The sequence below is a fragment of the Diabrotica undecimpunctata genome, chromosome 8, assembly GCF_040954645.1.
Source record: "Diabrotica undecimpunctata isolate CICGRU chromosome 8, icDiaUnde3, whole genome shotgun sequence".
Taxonomy (NCBI): domain Eukaryota; kingdom Metazoa; phylum Arthropoda; class Insecta; order Coleoptera; family Chrysomelidae; genus Diabrotica; species Diabrotica undecimpunctata.
The window spans coordinates 34,179,260-34,200,056 of NC_092810.1; the positions used below are offsets into that span (position 1 = coordinate 34,179,260).

At 32.1% G+C, this 20,797-nt stretch overlaps 2 protein-coding genes across 2 annotated transcripts in view; one reads left to right on the forward strand and one right to left on the reverse strand.

The window, feature by feature from the left end:
• LOC140447412 (pyrokinin-1 receptor-like) overlaps window positions 1–20,797 on the forward strand; it is a 649,679-nt gene that overhangs the window by 520,568 nt on the left and 108,314 nt on the right. The gene's annotated exons all lie outside the window — the stretch shown is intronic.
• The window catches only part of LOC140447411 (inter alpha-trypsin inhibitor, heavy chain 4-like), a 57,436-nt gene continuing 44,525 nt past the window's right edge, over window positions 7,887–20,797 (reverse strand). Inside the window, exons 11-15 of the mRNA XM_072540049.1 lie at window positions 20,115–20,183; window positions 19,929–19,961; window positions 18,153–18,227; window positions 12,260–12,434; window positions 7,887–7,985 (exon numbers count right to left, since the gene is read on the reverse strand). Of these exons, the coding sequence (XP_072396150.1) occupies window positions 7,961–7,985; window positions 12,260–12,434; window positions 18,153–18,227; window positions 19,929–19,961; window positions 20,115–20,183 (377 nt within the window). The 3' untranslated portion in view covers window positions 7,887–7,960. The remainder of the gene's footprint in view (window positions 7,986–12,259; window positions 12,435–18,152; window positions 18,228–19,928; window positions 19,962–20,114; window positions 20,184–20,797) is intronic.

A 20,797-nucleotide genomic window follows, 5' to 3' on the forward strand; every position in this document is an offset into this window, starting at 1 on the left:
TCAGAGTATTTTGTGTTAGGCCATTTTGAAAACAATAATTCAGCATGTAAAAATCTTAACTGTACACAAACATTTTTATTAAGCCATTATTGGCCAAATAAGGCCAGTGTCTTAATAAGGACAATTGTAAATATTTCCTTAAATATTGATATTATATACTAGATGTCACTGTAAATCGCTTTCCCAGCCAAAAGCCAAAAAGTCTTTCAGTTGGTAATATCAAACAGCAGCGCGAAGTATACTAGACACGTGTTTACTACGGTGCTGAAGTTCGATTATAAATTTTGGGTAAGTTATAAAATGACTAGTAACGAGGAACTGGTAAAAAAACTAACTTTTTTACCAGTCCCTTTCCTAATAAGTGATGTAGTACCAATAAGTACCCCCTTTTAAATTTAATGTCGGTTTTGTCTCTTTGATTGTGTTCTGTTTGTGCCTAAGTATCTTTGATTGTCCTGAATTGTTTTAATTTTAATCTTTTTAATGCATTTCACATCACAATTTTCTGCCAAAACAGAAACCAAATTCAATTTATCAAAATTTAATAATTACAAGTTAAAGCAATTGCACACCCACAAAAATATACGTCTAACTTCATTTATTATCATATAATTATCCTTTTAAAAAAATTCAATAAATTAACACACATTTCCAAAATATATCTATAGAATAAATGTAAATAACTTTTAATAATTTGGTTTCCGAATCAATAATTAATAATTCTTGTACCTTGCATGTAAGTAGTATTTTGGTTATTTACTAATTTTTTTTAACTCAGTAGATTAATTTATACCAATTTGTGGGTTTTTACTTTGTCTGCTTCATCAATTTTATTCATATTAATAATCACAGACATGTAATATTGGCATAATTACTGTAATTTAATTTACCTGGTACCGTTAGATCTGAAGATGCTTAGCAAAGTGTAGTAAGCAAAACCGGTCGTTTTGGTGGTAAAATTAAATTGATTGTAAGTCTTATTTAATTTCTTTTTACCTATATTTTATTATATTTTTTCCTTTGTTGCAAGCTATGCCGATACCATTTACCTTCATTTTGCTCTCAACTCGCATTAACCTTTTTCTTGTTGTTTGAAAAGTTCTAAACGTTTGGAATTCCTTTGCTCAGGTAGCTTAGCTTTCTCTGTGGATGTGTTAGTTGTTGCTCTAGAAACATCAGAGGCTTCTAACATTATTGCCACAAACTGGTCGCATTGCTCCTGTAGTGATCCTTTCGCAAGTTAATATGCTCCTTTTCTAGCTTGGCTGCACCGTACTGAGGGCGACCAATGGTCAGAAATACGGATATGCGGTTGCCTTGCATCTTATACACATATTTTATTATATTTTTCCTTTGTTGCGAGCTATGCCGATACCTTTTTGTATCAACTCGCATTAACATGTTTCTTGTTGTTTGAAACGTTCCAAACGTTTGGCATTCCTTTTCTTAGGTAGCTTAGCTTCCTCCGTGGATGTGTTAGTTGTTGCTCTGGAAACCTTAGAGTCTTCTAACATTATTGCCACAAACTGGTCGCATTGCTCCTGTAGCGATCCTTCCCCAAGTTAATATGCTCCTTTTCTAACTTGGCTGCACCATACTGAAGACGACCAATAGTCAGAAATACGTATATACGGCAGCGGCGGCCGGCCAGGTGAAGTAGGTGAAGGTGAGGTTCACCAAAAAAATATAATTAAATTGAGACAAATAAATAAAAAATGAAAACAAAATTATTATATCTAAATTCTGAAATCAATTATTTATTCTCTTTTAATTATTCTAAAAATTAAAAAAGACAACTAGCTTTATTGGCGGTACGTACTTGACGGTCAAGTCCTGACCTGTGTCACTAGCCGTGTATAATAGGATTCAAGAAGAGGTGAATATAATTTTTGAAATGCAAAATCCATCTGCATCAGCGTTCACGGTTGCCATGGCAACGTGACGTCAGCCTATCCTTAGTGATAGCTGAGGAAACTGGTACGTGCAGTTCCGCTTAAAAATATATTATTCGTCTTCACCCACTGTTGGATGTGTATTTGGTATTCCTATTTTTCGGAAATTTCTCTAAGCGACAATATTTTGAAATTTAGTCCATTATATAGATACTTTTATATAGTATAGTGTATAGTATAGTATTTATTAGTTTAGTTTAGTCACAATATTAATTTTATTTGTTTAGTGCACTTTATTAATACATTTCTCTGTGGTTTGTTTCGGATTTCGGATATAAAGTGTTCTCGTGCATTTCGTTTGAACAAAAATAATTTTAGAGAGACATGAATCCAATTAATGACTTCTTCTTCTTCTTCCTATGCCGTCTCCATTAACGGAGGTTGGCGACCACATTTCTAAAAATTTCTCTGTATTTTGCAACGTGGAATAAATCGTCTACAGTCATGTTTGTCAAGTCTCAAATATTTCGCAGCCATGATTTCCTCTTTCTACCTATTCCCTTTTTGCCATCGACTCTACCCTGCATGATGACCTGCAGAAGACTATATTAAATGGTGGCTAAATTAATGACTTGGTGTGTAATATATTAGAGACTCCATTTAGGCATTGGAAAAATGAAGATAAAAGGGATGTTCTTTTACATTGTCGACCAACCAGTATTTTAAACATCTGCGTCTGATCCAGAGTGGTCGGCTGCAATCAGCATCTGACTTACAGTGGACGGCTGAATCGAAACTCACCAACCCCAGGCGTGGTGTTTTAATCGCCAAAAAACCCTCAATGAAATGTCGAGGTTCAAAACTAAAATACCCCAGGCAAGCAGAACTGAACAAGAAAAACTGTTTTTAAGTTATTAGGGCCATAAACGCTAAACATTTTTTTAACGAATTTTTTATGAGATTTGGGCGCGAAGTAGGTACCAAAACTCCTTTTGCCTCCGGCAAGCTTTCCTCATCTTCACTACTTTTTTAGGCCACGAGCCGCCGCTGATATACGGTTATCTTCCATCTTATACACATATTTTATTAAATTTTTTTTCTCTGTTGCGAGCTATTCTGATACCTTTTAACTTTATTTTATATATATTATTATGATCTGCTCTTTCTTCCTTTTATGTTAACATTTTTATTTATTTAATTTCTTTAATTAATTATTTAATTAATTATCTAAGTGTCGCAAAATCATCATAAAATAAATAATCTCAGGGTGTCATTTTATTGTACAAAAAAAAATAAATCAGCTATCTTTTCTCGTGGCTTCCAGTATCTCTTAGTTGTTCCTGATCGGGTTAAAATGGGAAAAGGAAATAAATAGAAACAACATAAATAAACAAATACAAATATCTTTTATTTATCAAAAGCAATAATATGTAGATTTATCAAATAGATTTCATGGGCTTAACTGTCCCAATGAAAATTGTATCACATAAAATAATTTTAATCTACCAAATATTTATCGGTTTGCATTTTATAATATTGATAAAACAACATAAACAAGAAATTTAGATATTCGCAAATCAATTACAATCCCTAGGAAAATTTTGAAATATTTGAATCTTTGTTAATATGTTTTTGTACTCAATTCTGAATATTATAAAAAGAAACTTTTTAAATTTATTAAGCAATATTAATAATTATCCTTTGACGTAAAAAGAATTTTTCTGAAATTTATGGTATTTTAAAATAGCGACAATTTTTTATCTTCTGATGGTATAGAGTCTTTTATTTGAAACATACAAAAATTCTGTCACAAAAAATTATTGACTGACCTTTTAATTCACACACGACGATGTCTCCTTTCAACCAAAACAGCTCCCTCTTGTTGATTATCAAAGCGTTCACTATCAAACTATCAGCATACCAGCAAATCTTTCTCCAAAACACGAGCAGGCCTCTTTTACCAGTACTCGTTCAACAAACTGCAAAATTCTCTCCTCTCTTTCATATACTAACAATCTCCTAAGACATAAGTATTCTTTTCACCTGATGTCGCAAATATTTTTAATAGTTATAGTTCTTGTGACTTACTCACTTGGAGTTTATAGAATTAAAGAGGTATTCGACTTCTCAACTTTCACCTATCTCTTGTTCCACCTTTCAGCCAACCACTTCTCACTATTAAAAAACTGATACTTCTTCTTAACTGAATACACAAAACTTCAAATGCTTCTATCTTTGATTGATAAAATGAAACATAACAATATACATATATATATATATATATATATATATATATATATATATATATATATATATATATATATATATATATATATATATATATATATATATATATATATATATAAATGTAGAAAATATGCGCATAAATATGCACGTGTTTACCCGAAAATAAGCAAATATTTTACAAAATATGCATACAAATAAATAAAAAATCGTAAAATAGTAACAATTTTATTTAAAAAAAAAGTGTACATAACTAAATATTTCCTACTATTCATTAAGATTTACATTTATTTTAAGTAACTACATCATTTTTAAGTATGAATAAACTTATTTAGAATTATGGTAACAGTAAATGACCAAGTGGTGTTCAAAATTTTCTAACAAAAACTTGTGGCTTCTGTCTGAGTACATATATTTATATATGGAAAAACTTCGTTCAACATCAACTGATGTAACGGGAGCATTTTTCAAACTAACCAAAACATTTGGTTCTAAATTAATTGTTTCCGAAATATTTCCAGCTAGAACACTGACTACTTCAGAAAGAATATGGTAACCTTTATTTTTTTCCATAGTAGCTTCAAATTTTTTTAAAATATCTTTTCCAATATTACCTCTAACGTTCCGACAACATGACGCAAATTCTTTTATTAATGCTGTACTTTCGAACAATGACAGTTTTGGTGATTCTAACTGAGTAATTGTTTTTTGAACAAAACTAAAATTTGATTTTATAAATGAAAGTTCTTGTTGAAGCAAGTTACTCTGAAAAGTTTGTTTAGAATCCAAAAGAGATTGGGAATAATTATGTTCTTTATTTTAACAAAATGATCTGCATAAAAATTAGCTGCTTCTAACCATGTTCCCCATCGCGTTAAAATAGGTTGTGGTGGAAGAGGAATGTTAGGTAGCATTTCTTTATAAAGTTAAATTCTTATAGGAGATTTAAGAAATACTTTTTTGACACTGGATATCATGGTATTTACAAGAGGAAACTTTTTTCGTATTTCCTCTGCAACTCTGTTTAATCCATGCGCTACACAAGTAACATGTATTAAATCTGGGAAAAATATTTTTAAATTCTGTCCTGCTTTCACCATATAAGGAGCAGCATCCGATAAAATAAGCAGTAATTTATTAGAAGGAATAGTTGTCGGAAGAAAAAAAGTTGCTAATGTTTCTTGTATAAAACGCGAAATTGTTAAAGCATTTGTTTTCTCAAGTTGCTGGCATGAAATAAGATGAGATTTTGGTAAGGTATCTTCTTTAAGAACACCAATCAATAAATGAGCAATATACTTTCCTGAGGAATCAGTGGTTTCGTCTACAGATATGTAAAAATAATTATCTGCAATTTCTTCCTTAATATTAATTAACACCGACGAGTATAGCCCGTTCACATTATTTCTTCTTAGAGACCGATCACTTGGAACATTAAGTTTGCAATATTTTTTTAGAAACGAACTAAAATTTACATTTGCTAATTTTGAAAGCGGTATGTTTGCAGACACTAATGCGCGACACAAGTCTTCATTAAAAGTTTCTTGCTCATCTAATTTTTTTGAAGTAGATTGGAAACATTTAGCCATTGAAGTTTGATGTTTTCCTCCTATTTTTCCTTTTTTTGCAATGTGTGAAGCAGTTCTTACATGTTGGTCTATCTGAAATTTCTTCTCACATGCTATCTATAAATAAAAATAAAAACCTTTATTTTAACCCAACCTTTAAAATATAAAAATATACAAGGTGTTTTTGGTTAATCAAATAACTGGTTTGGAAAAAAAAAACACTCGCTAAGTGTTTTAAATGCAGTATTAATCCACAAATTAGTTTTTGTTACTAACCATTAGTACATCATATAACTTATTTTAAAATTCAACAAAAGTTTTTTTTTTGTTAATTCAATTACAATAAAAATAATTGTGTTTTAAAATAGCTGACTTCATAAAAAAAAGTAAAGGTGGAAAATTTTTCTAAATACACACCATTGTATTGTACCATGGACAATTTTTTCTCACTAAAGGAAGCTATTTTTCATTTAAAAACAACCTACGAGTACTAAATTTCAAGTAAATACGTTTATTGGTTTTAAAGTTATTGTTGTTATTAACTAAAAGAATTTAATTTTTTTTAAATTTTAACACCCTGTATCTCGAAAAGTAAATAAGTTTGACCCCTCATTAACTATATCGTTTTGTTCAATTTTTCTAGAAGTATCTACAGTCAAACGTTTTAAGTGTCATTTGGAAACACCCTGTATGTATGAAATATTAGATATTTAATAGAAAATATTAGATACTTACAATTTTGCCACAGACTGAACAGTAGATTTTTCCCATATCCATAGACAGCTCTTTATAAGGTTTAATCCAAGTTGAAGCACTGGTTGTTTTAGGCATTATAAAATCACAATCTTCCTTTTTGTTACGCACAACGAGTGTTTACGCTTTGAATATCAAAACAAAAATGATTTACAAATCTGAGCATCAAATTAGAAATGTTTAGGTTCCTAATTCAATAAACTGGAAGATTTTGGAAAATCCCTAAATTAGGAACAAAACTATTAGCCGTTTACCTGCTGTTAAGATACAATAAATTGTAGATAGATTTGGGGATTAGATCATAAAATGCAAATGAGCGAACCCTTAGCGATTATCCAATAACTGAATGCCTCAGTGACCGAGACTTTCTAAGAATGTTGAGGGCTACTTAAATTGATCTTCTTTGAAATTGTAAATGTTTTGTACCTGTAGAGATTACGTACTTAGATCATTTCTTGATTAAAATGACTACACAATTTTATACAAGAATTGAAATAAATTGATATGTTTAAAAATTTTCAAATACAGTATAAAAATCTGAACTTTTATGCACTTTATGCAAACTTTTATACAAATATGCCAAAATATGAAATATTTGCATAAAATATGCACAATATGCAAAATATGCAATATGCATATTTGCCGAAGTCTATATATATATATTTATATATATATATATATATATATATATATATATATATATATATATATATATATATATATATATAAATATATATATAAATATATTTATATATATATATATATATATATATATATATATATTTATATATATATATATATATGTATATATATATATATATATATGTATATATATATTAGATATCCTGAATTTTATTAGTTGTAGGTTTTGGTTAAGTTGTGTATCTAGCTTAAGACTTTTGTTGTCCTTCAGAGCGACAAGATTTACTTTGTTAATCTCAATGTAGTCTTTGATTTTTCTTCAATCGTATTATTACTTTAGCTGCCAGTGAATTGGAATCAGACCCGATGTCTGGTCCTGGGTAGATTTTAACAGATTTTATGGAGTTTCGGAATTTATCAATTAATATTTAAGATGAAATCTATTTCGTTTATTACGATTATTTCTGGGCTATCTTGAGGAGAATTTCAAGTATATAATCTCCTTGGGGGCAATTTGAACTATGTATTAGTAACTACTTATAATTTTTCTTCACAAAACTGTAGTAGCCGGTTCCTTCTTTCGTTTTTTTCTCCCAGTCCATGTTCTATTATGTTTTCGAAACACTCTTACTGCTAACTTTACATGGTAATGAAACGCAACAATTTTATATCAACAGATGAACATATACCTACCTGGCCAACAGATCCTTTAGGAATTTATTAGTGGGGAAGTTTATGTCTTTATTGGGGAAGTTGGTCTTTATCTAACTAAACCAAATAAAAATAATTATACTAAAAATGCTTTATTTAAATATTTTATAAACAATGTAACTATTATTTTTTTTATGGTATAAAACGTAATCATGGACAGCAAACTCCAGCATATCTGTAAATACGAATAAACCATTAGAAAATAGTTTTATATTAGCTGTAGTATTGTTGCACAGAATACATATTTATTAATACCTTTAGCTTTTTATACTTCATTTGGAAATTTGGAAATGCATGGTAACACTTTGGTTCTTAACCATTCTAGGACGTCTTTTTTTTAGTTACTGTTAAGTAACTCGAGAGATCTATATTCAGGGAAGCAACAGACGAACATAAACAGCATATACAACTATGACCATACTGTCTGTAATAGCAAGCAACGCACAATATATTAAATTCTATAGTTCTTCATAGCAAACAGTTCTAAAAATCTAAAAGTTTCCAAAACTAAAATTCTAGTATATTCAAAGCTACCAATAAACGATTATTTATATGCTGTAACGATCCAAAAAACTGATATTTTTTTAAAATGCCAATAATTTTTATTCGACCGTGTTTAATTTATTGCATCTAAAAAAATGTTTTAGTAGTATGCTTTCAGAAGAGGACGCTCGACTCAAGAAGTTAGAGCATCATTGGTTTCTTCTTCTTAACATGCCATACACCAAAGTGCGTAGGCGACTATCTCATTACTAGAATTCGGTTCTTGGCGGCCTGACACAGCTCGCCTGTATTGTGTATTCCTGTCCATTCTTTAATATTCCTTAACCAGGATAATTGTTTGCGGCCGGCTCCTCTCCTACCTTCGATCTTCCCTTGTAGGATTAACTGTGGTATTTCATATTTTGCTCCTCTCAATATGTGCCCAAGGTAACCAATCTTGCGTTTTTTAATTAATTCAAAGAGTTCTCTTTCCACGCCGGCTCTCTTAAGGTCGTCATCGTTTCGAACTCTATCCACCCAAGGTATGCGCATCATTCTTCTCAATGACCACATTTCAAATGCTTCAAGTTTGTTGGTTCATCATTGGTTACTCATATACAATTAGCATTTACCCGAAACAATTCACTCTCCTGCTTATTTTTAGACATTAAGGGAGCTTATGATGTACTTAATCTAGACATACTAACAGATAAATTATATGGCATAGGAATTTCAGAAAGTGTTATTGCGAACCTAATAACATTGTACCGAGATAAAAAAGTGAATCTAAAAATAAATAAAATGATAGGTATGCCCAAATTAACATCAGTTGGATTACCACAACGATGCATCCTCAGTCCATTATTATTTATGTTATACACTGCAAATGTTACCAGTTCTATTACTAAAGAAACCAAATTACTACTTCAGTAGCAGAAGACTTTTGCATGTATACGGAAAATAAGTCGATCGAAGCTTTCATCGGTGCGTTAGAAAACACCACGGAAAAATTTTCGAATGATCAACTGATGTTGATCTATGATGTTGTAAATAGACATTTAACTTTCGAAGAATTTTAGAAGCGATCAAGTCACGTACGAATAAAGGTAAATAAATGTCTTTGATTTGGATTAAGACCCATTATGGAATTAACAGAAATGAAATAGTGAATAGAATAGCAAAGGATGCTACTACAACAGGGAAAACGATAGAAGAACCATTAAAGCCAGTCACTGATCTACGACAATGGTTTAAGAAAAAACAAATGAAACATTTTTGTTTTTTGGTATTACAAATCGGCACTTCATTAAGACCTTAAACAAAGCATGAAACAAACATGGTTTATATTCATCCCACAAAAATAAACTAGGGTTGGTCAATTCTCAAAACTGCACTTGAGGAAAAGTACATTAGAACATGTAATTTTCAATTGTGCAAGCTTCCAGATACTAAACCAAACGTTATACAAAAATCTACAAACAGCAGAAGCTACTCTCCCCACCAATTTAAGTGCCATTCTATGTACACGTAATATAAATTTCTACCAAATTGTTTATAACCATCTAAAAAGTATGAAAATTGATATTATAAAAAAAAACAAAAAAACAAAAATAAATTTAAAAAAAATAATAAATAAATAAGAAATAAAAAAGAATAAGAATAAAATAATTATATAAAATAAAAAAACGGGTGTGGCAGTCCAGTGGGACTGCTGGTAGAAGTTATACTTCTATACACGCGTTCGCCGTTACAAATTTATATGGGAGTCAATCTGCACAATCATTACATATGTAATGCTATAGGTAAGAGAGAGCAGAAAGAGAAACAAAATTAAGTATATAGGTATATGGTGCATCGTTTGCTGTGTATAAACAACATTTGACCTTTAATAGGAGTATAGTAAATGAAGGATTGATCAATATTTTGATGAAAAATAATGGAAATAAAATACCATTATTACTAATGTGCAGCTACATTGTGCAGCTATGGAGTCTTGGACAAAGAAGTGAGAAATCAAGTACAAAAAGCAAATAGACTAACAGGATGAGTTAATAACACTATATGGCGAAACAGACACATTAACACTGAGATGAAGTCAAGAATTTATAAAGTCAGTGTAAGACTAATAATGACATATGCCTCAGAAACAAGACTCGACACAGCCACAACACAAAGGTTACTGAAAACGGCAGGGACGAGAGTGAGAGTACTGAGAAGAGTTACAGGAAATACGCTAAGAGATCGAAAGAGAAGCGAAGACATTAGAAGAAAATGTACCATACAGTGTATAAGCGAATAGACAATAAATAGAAAAAAATTAAAATAGAATAACCCCATAAGCAGAATGAGGGAGACCCGTGTCATCAAAATAGCAAGAGGTAAGTCACCAGAAGTATCGGACGACTGGGCAAAAGACGGATTGACAAGCTTCCATAGATGTATTAATTCGCTAATGAACAAGCAGAATTGCTTAGAACGAATAAGAATAAGAAGAAGAAATTCAATAGGGTTCGACCTTGGACCAAGCTATGTATCAAGTATCAAGTTTTTAAGATTTCGTTTATAGTTATAGCGCATAAAGGCAGAAAAATAGACAGACAATAATAACTATTGAGTCCTTAATAATAAATATTAAAAGAGTCAAAAATTTTAGTATATAGTTTGTTCTCATAAATTGTGGAGATAATCACAACATATTCAACATATATTCTAGCGAAAATAAATAAATTTATTCAATATGCTAACGTGGAAAAAAAACGAAATAACTCAAACAACTCTTTTCTGAACCTTAAGACTTAAATTACTAAATTTTTAGGTAACTCAACTAAGCCTCAGTTTTATTAATAGCGTTTTGGCGCCATTTTGTAAGATACTTTTAAATGGGGCCATGAAGAAATTAATATATTATTTGAAAGCACTTGTATAAATCATTAGGTCGACCTTTTTTGAGATTTATCTCCATACATATAAACATATACATAAAAGAAATTTAAAATAACAATCATTATATTTGTCTCTTTCATCTCTACGCCCATGACTACTATATGTACTAAATATTCAATGAAAAATAAAATAGTTTGGAAAAATAAATAATTTATAAAATTATCGAGACAATATTAAAAAAGATATGATTTTTCCATTCTTTGATTTTTCAAACCAAAGTGAAAAATCAGAACATAATAATTAAAAAAATATATTCCCTCATTGGGATCGAACTCGCGACTTCTGGTTCTAAATACCGCGCTTCAACTCATTCGACCAGTAACCTTAAATAATAATGTGACTAATCAATGTCATTATTTGACAAGAACAATATTAAGATGTCAGTTTTTTGGTTGTATTTTGTGTTTGTATTTATTTATTTATTGTATTCCAAAAATGGAAAGGTTATTACGAATCATAGAAGTTCCAGGAAGAATATTTATTTGTAAAAGACTTTGGCCAAATGTATATATCTACCGAATTAATATAAAATAATAATAATAGAGGACCTAAACCTCCGAGGTGTTGAATCAGGTTTAGGTCTTAGCGCTGTGGAAAAAAATATATTTACATTATTAATAGTTAGTATTAGTATTTAGACACACACACACACACACACACACACACACACACACACACACACACACACACACACACACACACACACACACACACACACATGGAGATTATATAAGAGTTGAACACATTTGCTCTTAATGACAATATTGCAGAATATTAAAACACCTAAAAATAGCATCGGTATAGAATTATTTTGAAATTATTTACACCCATAACGACATGAAGTAAGGGAATGAAACAGACCACGGGACCTAACCTATTTAGGCTGCTGCTGATGTTAATAACGCCCCTTTTATGTACCAGGGTATATTTAATATGATGCTAACCCTTTTACACCATTGAAATGTGCATAGGTAGGATTGAAGTTTTTCTAAACTTTGATTCATATTTTACTTTTTTACTTACTTGTTATTAAGGATGCAAGCATATTGCTCGTATGCCGCGAAGTCTGTCAGATATGGATAGACTTTTGGACAATTCACCAGCAAACTGCAAGTTCCTTCGCGAGTATTCCTGACAGGTGTCGGTCTACATTTTCCATTAGCAGCAACAGTATTAAACGTGTCCAAATCATATGCACCTAAGAAAATTATTAAAATAATACATAAACAAATAGAAAATTTTTTTTTAATCTGGGCCATACTGGCCACTGTAACTTATTTACCGTATGCCAATTCCAGCAAATTAAAAAACATGTTTTTGACACTAATAATCCGGGTATTTGTCAAACTGTAATCAGTTACAAACAAACATTAAGTGATTTACTACATTATAATATTGACTCTGAAGTTGCAAACAGAAAGTCTTTGTGGCTACCAGTATAAGATCGTGTGGCAATTTTTTCAATACTGTGATCGTTGCAAAATGCAAAAAGGCCTAAAAAACTTTGTTTTTTAGGGTTTTTAAAAGTTTTTGCGGGGTTAATCATATGTTTTGAGATCTATACAACTTCGTTTTTATTTTTTTTTTGTGGGATGCAATAAATTTAAAAATTTCAAAAAATTCACACGCTTAGTTGAGTTTTTACAAAACCTGTGTATTTTTTATAGAACCATAGATTGAGTTTACATAACTTAACAATTTTATTTTTTTTTTTTCAAAAAAAAAGGGACCTATAACTTATTTTTCTATTTTGTTTATTTAATGCAAGCCTATGATTATGCAAATTCTTCTTCTTCTTCTTCTTCTTTGAGTACCGTGCCCAAGTTTTAGGCGTGGGTAGGTTCCATGACGATTTGCCGATATCGTTCTCGATCTTGCGCGGCGTGTAATAATTCATCTGCTAATAAGCCAGTTCATTGACGAAGCCATGAGTATTTCTTCCTATCAATTCCTCTTTTTTCATCTATCTTTCCGTTGAGTATCAACTGCATTATCTTGTATCTGCTTCCTCTCATTATATATCCCAGATAATAGAGTTTTTTATTTTTTATCATCTTTATTAAGTCGCCTTTACCTTGATCTACTCTGTTTAAGACTTCTCTGTTTGAAATGTGTTGAACCCATGATTTCTGAACATTCTACGATATAACCACATCTCGAAGGCTTCTAATGTGTTCAACATGTTAACCTTCATAATCCAGGTTTCAAATCCATACAGTAATACAACATACACATAACATTTTAGGAACTTAATTCTCAGCTGTAAGTTCAGCTGAGATTTGCTCAGAATAGATCTAAGTTTCATAAATGCTCCTCTTGCAATTTCTATACGAGTTTTAATTTCTTCATCCGGATTTAGTGGGATCCTTTGGTCTAGGGGAACGTAATGAACGCGGAGACCGTTTGATTGAATTTGCAACTGAAGAACAGCCCGTAGTGACAAACACCTTTTATGATCTTCCTCCAAGACGACTATATACGAGGAAATCTCCCCAGGATACTCCAGATCACACAGTACGAAATCAAATAGACTATATTCTTATTAACAAACGATTTAGAAACGCTATAACATCTGTTAAAGCGTACCCGGGATCCGACATAAATTCGGACCACAATCCACTTATCGCCAAAATGAAACTTAGTTTAAAGAAAGTTCAAAGACCAAAAATTATGAAGTACGCTATTAACCAACTGGAAAATAAAACAGTAAAGGAAAAGGTACAAAAACGCCTAAAAGAAAAAACGTGGGCTCGTACAGAAAAACCATGGGCCCGTACAGAGACAGATAACACAGATGTAGAACTAGAAAATTTTCACAAAGTAAGTCAAGAAATAACAGAGAAATACTTAAAACCTAAAAGAACAAATAAAAAGGAATGAATGACGGAGGAGATTCTATGTATGATGGAAGACAGAAGAAACGCTAAAGATAATAGGAATTACTACAACAACATAAATAACGAAATAAAAAGGGCTATTAAAATAGCAAAAGAAAATTGGTTTAGCTCGAAGTGTACCGAGATAGAGTCATTACAACAAAAACATGATTCATTTAACCTCCATAAAAAGATTAAAGAAGCGGCAGGCTTATATAAACACAAGAACACTGGATTCCTGACAGATAATCAGGGAAACATAGTACTGGAAATAGAGCATAAAAGATATTTGGATTAAATACGTAGAAAAAACTTTTGAAGATATACGAAGTAACACACGTATTACAACAAACACCAATAGCGAATCTGGACCACCATTTACAGTCGAAGAAGTAAAATATGCCATCAAAAGCACCAAAGATGGTAAAGCAGTAGGCCCTGATAATTTTCACTCAGAATTCTTAAAACTTATGGACTATGATGGCATAAAATGGTTGACAAATATATTTAACAGTATATATGATACGGGCGTGGTTCCCCAAGAGTGGTTAGTGTCAACTTTTATAAATCTTCCAAAAAAACCCAAAGCGAGAAAGTGCGAAGACTATAGAATTATAAGCCTTATGAGCCATTTACTTAAAACATTTCTAAAGGTCATTCACAAAAGAATATATACAAAATGTGAGGAACAACTAACAAGAACACAATTCGAATTTCGTGATGCTCTGGGAACACGGGAGGCCCTTTTTGCTGTACAGGTGCTATTTCAGAGATGCAGGGATGTGAATTGTGACATATACGTATGCTTTATAGATTACCAGAAGGCATTTGACAGAGTAAAACATGACAAATTAATGACTCTAATGCAAGAAATTGGAATTGACAACAAAGATCTTAGAATTATCAGAAACATTTACTACAATCAAACGGCCAAAATCAAAATAGAAGACCAGTTAACTGATAAAATTGCAATAGAACGTGGAGTACGACAGGGCTGTATTTTGTCTCCATTGTTGTTCAACATTTATTCTGAATGGGTATTTAAGGAAGCTTTAGACAGTTGTGCGAAAGGAATGCTAATAAACGGTGAATGGTTGAATAACATTAGATATGCAGATGACACTATAGTTTTTGCCGATAATCTGAATGACAGATATTAACAAATCGCGTAACAGAAGTCAGCAACAGATACGGACTAGCTCTTAACATAAAGAAAACCAAATTTATGACAATTAGTAAAAAACCAATATTAAACGCTCAACTTACAATCAACCAACAGAATATCGAAAGAGTCGAGCAATATACATATCTAGGCACCAATTTAAATAGACAATGGGATCACTCAACAGAAATTAAACAGCGAATAATAAAAGCAAAAGCAGCATTCGTTAGAATGAGAACCATTTTCAATAGTCGAGACATATCATTAAAAACAAAATGCCGTCTATTGAACTGCTACATATTCACAGTTCTGCTCTACGGAATGGAAGCATGGACACTGACTGTTGCATCTATGAATCGGCTCGATGCTTTCGAAATGTGGTGTTATAGGCGCATCTTACGTATATCTTGGGTTGACAGAGTTACTAATGTGGAGGTCCTGCGTAGAATGGGGAAAGAATGTGAAATTCTCATGACCGTCAAAACTAAAAAGTTGAAATATCTAGGACATGTAATGAGAAATCAAGAACGTTACGGCCTTCTCCAGCTGATTCTCCAAGGGAAAGTAAATGGTAAGAGAGGACCGGGAAGAAGACGCATTTCCTGGCTTCAAAATTTACGAAAGTGGTATAACACGACTACCACTGAACTGTTCCGCGCTGCAATAAATAAAGTTAAGATAGCCGTGATGATCGCCAACATCCGGAACGGATAGGCACTTTAAGAAGAAGAAGATCCGGATTTAGTGTATTATCTGCGTATCTAATATTATTAATTGGTTGGCCGTTAACTTCTATCCCAATCTCTACTTCCTCCAATGCTTTCTTCATAATTTCTTCAGAATAGAGAATCTTTCCCTTAATAGTTACTGAAATTAATCTGTTTGCTCATTTCTTTTAATATTATATATGTGCGTGTCCTACTGTTGAAAGATTTTAGGTTTTTTTGATAAAGAGCTTTCATAGATTGTACAAAACAATGATTCCATTTTTAGTGTAGCTTTCCACAATTCTTCGTTTGGATACAAAAAAGAACCTCTAGAGACTATCTGTATCTGGTTCCATATATGTCTATTAAGTTTTTGTAGGGTTTCCTAAACTATATTTATATTTGAATTTATATGCAACAAAACCCGCAACACACTTCAAAGAGTCCCGATGAATTTATTCTTCCACCTCATAATTATCTGCGACTTTCAAAATGTCATCGTCAATTATATGATCCTCCTCCAAGTAGTGAGCTTCTATAAATGTATTGTGAAGTATTTTGTCCTCTTCAGACTGAGATTATTTCATACCTTCAATTTTTTCTACCAAATTAGACAGCATTTTTTGTATCAAGCAAATATGACGCCGAAATATCGCTTGGCAATTGAGGACTTTCTATTGAGCTGTTACTTACGCAGGATTCACTAGTTTCAATAGTATTGCGACATTCCTTTAAGATCGCTGCCGAATGTTTTCCTAAAATATGCCACCTTAATCTATATTTAAAATCTATTGGAAAAGGATGATCATTTGCATCACCCATTTCTCGAATATAAGAAAAAAAGTTCTCTAGCACATCTTGATTCAACCTCGAAGTTAAAATATAGTCAACGTTGTATTTTGCTTATAGGTAACAAAGTAACTCTTTCAGAGATCTATTAGTAAGCAATATCCCTTTTTGAAATGGAATAAGTCCTTTATGTTGACCAACCCCGCATTGAATTGACCGTTTCTGACATTTCATCCAATAGACGTGACTTCTTCTTCTTCAAGTGCCCTCTCCGCTACGGAGTTTGGCAATCATCATTGCTATTCGTATCTTTGAAGCTGTTGCTATAAATAATTGGTTAGATGTGCACTGGAACCAGTCTCTTAAATTGCGCAGCCAAGATATAAGTCGTCTCCCCACGCTTCGTTTGCCCTGAATCTTTCCTTGGAGAATTAACTGGAGCAATCGGTACTTTTTCCGTCTCATCACATGACCAAGATATTCCAACTTTCTTTTCTTGATGGTGATCAACCGCTCCCGTTCTTTGTTCATTCTTCGAAGAACTACACTATTTGTTACTTTGTCTGTCCAAGGTATTTTCAAAATTCTTCTGTATATCCGCATTTCGAAGGCCTCTAGTTTATCGATATTGCTCTTGTTTAAAGTCCAAGTCTCTACTCCGTACAGAAGTATCGAGAAGATGAAGCATCTAACCAATCTCATTTTCAGGTTTAAATTAGACGTGACGGCTTATCTAAATCTGTACCATATGCATTTCGTGTTGGAAAATTGGCAACGAACTTACATCGAGAATTTAATAGATCAAACTGATCATTAAGTAACTGAACAATTTCAGCAGCTTCTTTCCAATAACTATCTTTTGGCCTAAGTCCATTTTCTCCAGCATAACTAATAGCTTTTGCCACATAATTTGACAATAATTGAACTGCAGGTCTCACTCTTTGCCTCATAGAGCCTTTTAAACAAAGATGATGTAGTGTCAATTTATGCGCAATTGTCAATTTTGAAGTTGATATATTTAGTAGCACTTTAAAGTAATCCTTGTTGATTATTTTAATGTCAATATAAAAAACCATGATCAATTACATGGTTTCGGGCCAGTTTAATCAAATGTGAAGGATCTGCAAAAACAAAAATATTGAAAGACTTATCACAGGGATGATTAATTTGTAAAAACAATTCATCTACCACACGATGAACAAATACATCTACCGGGACAGGGAATCCTACATCTCGAACACCGTAGTACCCTGTACTGTTGCTTCGCAGATGACGTCATTCGCGTCGGGATACAGATTTCTATTCCTTGAGTAGCATACCGGTATTTGTGTATCGTGTAGTAAACATTAAAATATTTAACCGCATTTTGAGTATTAACTTACCTCCTAAAATGTTTATAGTTCCATTTGGGTTTAGGACACCTCCCAACCAGAGTAGACGCTGATACATTAAATCCTCTGAAAAATGTGTGCATATAAATTATTTAAACTAAAAGAAATATGGGATTGCTGCAATATGAATAGGACTTCAGTAAAGTAGAATGTTAAATTAAAACCAACTCAACCTACCGCATAATATATACGTCTACAGAGCTCGAGTTGATAGTGCAGATATAATTAAAAATAACATCAAATACTGTAAATAAAAAAGGTAAGGTAAGGGTTGCGAAAAAAAAACTTGGGATTAGCTTAGCTTTATTGCGATTTATTGTTCAATGCGATGTAATATTTTTATAGAAGAATTTATTACTTATAAATAAATTAAGCAACTACTTATGGGCACAGATTTCCACGCTGAACATAGTCATTAGGACTCCCAGTCCTACTATCACAAGCGACATACATTGTACATAGCTGCTACTATAGTACATTTGAAAATAATTAATAGCACAAATTTTATACAAGTAGCAAAGCTCTAAATACATGGTTGGTCAATGCAGAGAAAACGTAATAATTGATAACTTCTTACCTGAATTTTCACTCAACTTTAATATGACCACCCCGACAAACCTCATATACAATACATCATAACAAGCAAATGAGCAAACCCTAAGATTATTCCTTCTTCTAAGACATTCTTCCAGTGACCGGCCCAGTGCTGTCAAGTTAGAAAATTATCGGGCGGTATATGATGAATTGCCATGTCCGAAATCAAATATCCTTAAATTTAGGTAGTAACTGGCAACGATGCAGTATTTCCATTAAGAATCTTAGATATTTATTTTTCAGTCTGGAAGTGTACAATTCTCAATTCTGAGATTATTATTGTCGATATCCGATAAATCGATATGGCAACAATTAATATTAGTGCAAATTTTATTAAGGAAAATACTTTTGACTTGGGCCTGCGTAGCGCAAGCGGTAGGATTCTTGCCTCGCATGCCGGTGGTCCGGAGTTCGAATCCTATCGCCGGCAAGAACAACTAGACATTTTTAAAAATGTCTATAGGCCCCAAGTCGACTCAGCCTGAATAAAATGAGTACCTTGGGTAAAACCAGGGGTAATAATAGGCGGTTGAAGCGTAGCACTGGCCATGTTACCTTACTTGTATACCGTAGGCCCTAGATATAGCAGACTACCCTGCTATACTCCCAAAGCCGCGAGCGGTATAAAACGGGAGACTATTATATATACTTTTGACTTCGAAAAACGATTAAATATAAAATAATGAGGACCTCGTAAACCAAAATTGGAAATAATGCAGACGGGACAAAGTGGTAATAGAACTTTTAATCGAAAATTCAACGAGATCATTATTTGCTAGCAGACTATTTATATGGTTGTACGGAGCATTTTAATTAGCTCTAATAGGCCACGATGAAAGTTTGACATCTACGAATCCTGGAGTATTTCGGAGACTTATCAACGTAATGGGAGAAGTTGATACTATATTGCAAATACATTTAACCGAAAATAATACAACCTTTTTGGGAACTTCGTCGCTCGTGGATAAGCAAAAAGGTAGAAATGGCTCCTTATGTGGCAATCGAGGCTGATAAAACTACGGACGCTTCCGTTCAAGATTAGTATTGGAGAGGAATCTGGACTCGAAAAAATAAAACTAATTGTTGGAGTAAATAAATTATAACCCAGTAAATATTAACAGATTAACAATTACAAAAAATAACTAATGATACTAAAATTTGACAGTTACTTACCAGGTGTATCACTTGTTTTAATAGCACTTATACCTAAAAAATAAGATATGTTACTATTTAAAATATAGTCCTTAAATCCAGTACACACACACATATATATATATATATATATATATATATATATATATATATATATATATATATATATATATATATTTAGAATACCTCTTTAAAATATACACTTACTATACGTGGATATCACATATGATCCTCCATCTCCGCTGGTTGGTGAAAGACTCATTGGTGGAAGAGGATCTAAAAATACACAGTTTTAAATATAATTACGCACAAGACATAAAACAATTACAATTTGTCATAGTAAGCTAGGTTAGATTATAATTGCTTATTGGTCTTGTAAGACTAGCTTCATTTAACAAAGATATTTAAAGTAGGTACGAGCAAATAGAACATAATCATCAATTGGTATCCAGGAAAACTAAGTGTATCTATATTACTTGTGTCCCTCTCTCTACCTTGTCGTTTACCCATTACCGAGGATCATGACTTCCTCCAATACTCATAAAAAATATTTGCCATTGGTCGCTATCTTCAGCTGCTCTATATGTTTTGCTGAATTCTGAATTTGGTCGGACCATCTGGTTGGTGACCGTTTTTTTGGTCTTCCGAAATTCAACCAGCCACCGTTACGCCTTCAACCAATCCTGCTTAAGCTACCCTCATGAAACGTTCACCGCAAATGTTCAATAATATTGTCCTGAAGCTAGATTCTTGTGGCATCTTATTTTAATTACTATTTTTATTAAAAATAAGCCACAATTTAAATTTAAAATAAGTTTATTTTTAACGTTTCGATTTCCACTGCAAATCGTTCTCAAAATGCAAAACATTAATAAATTAAACAAATTTTC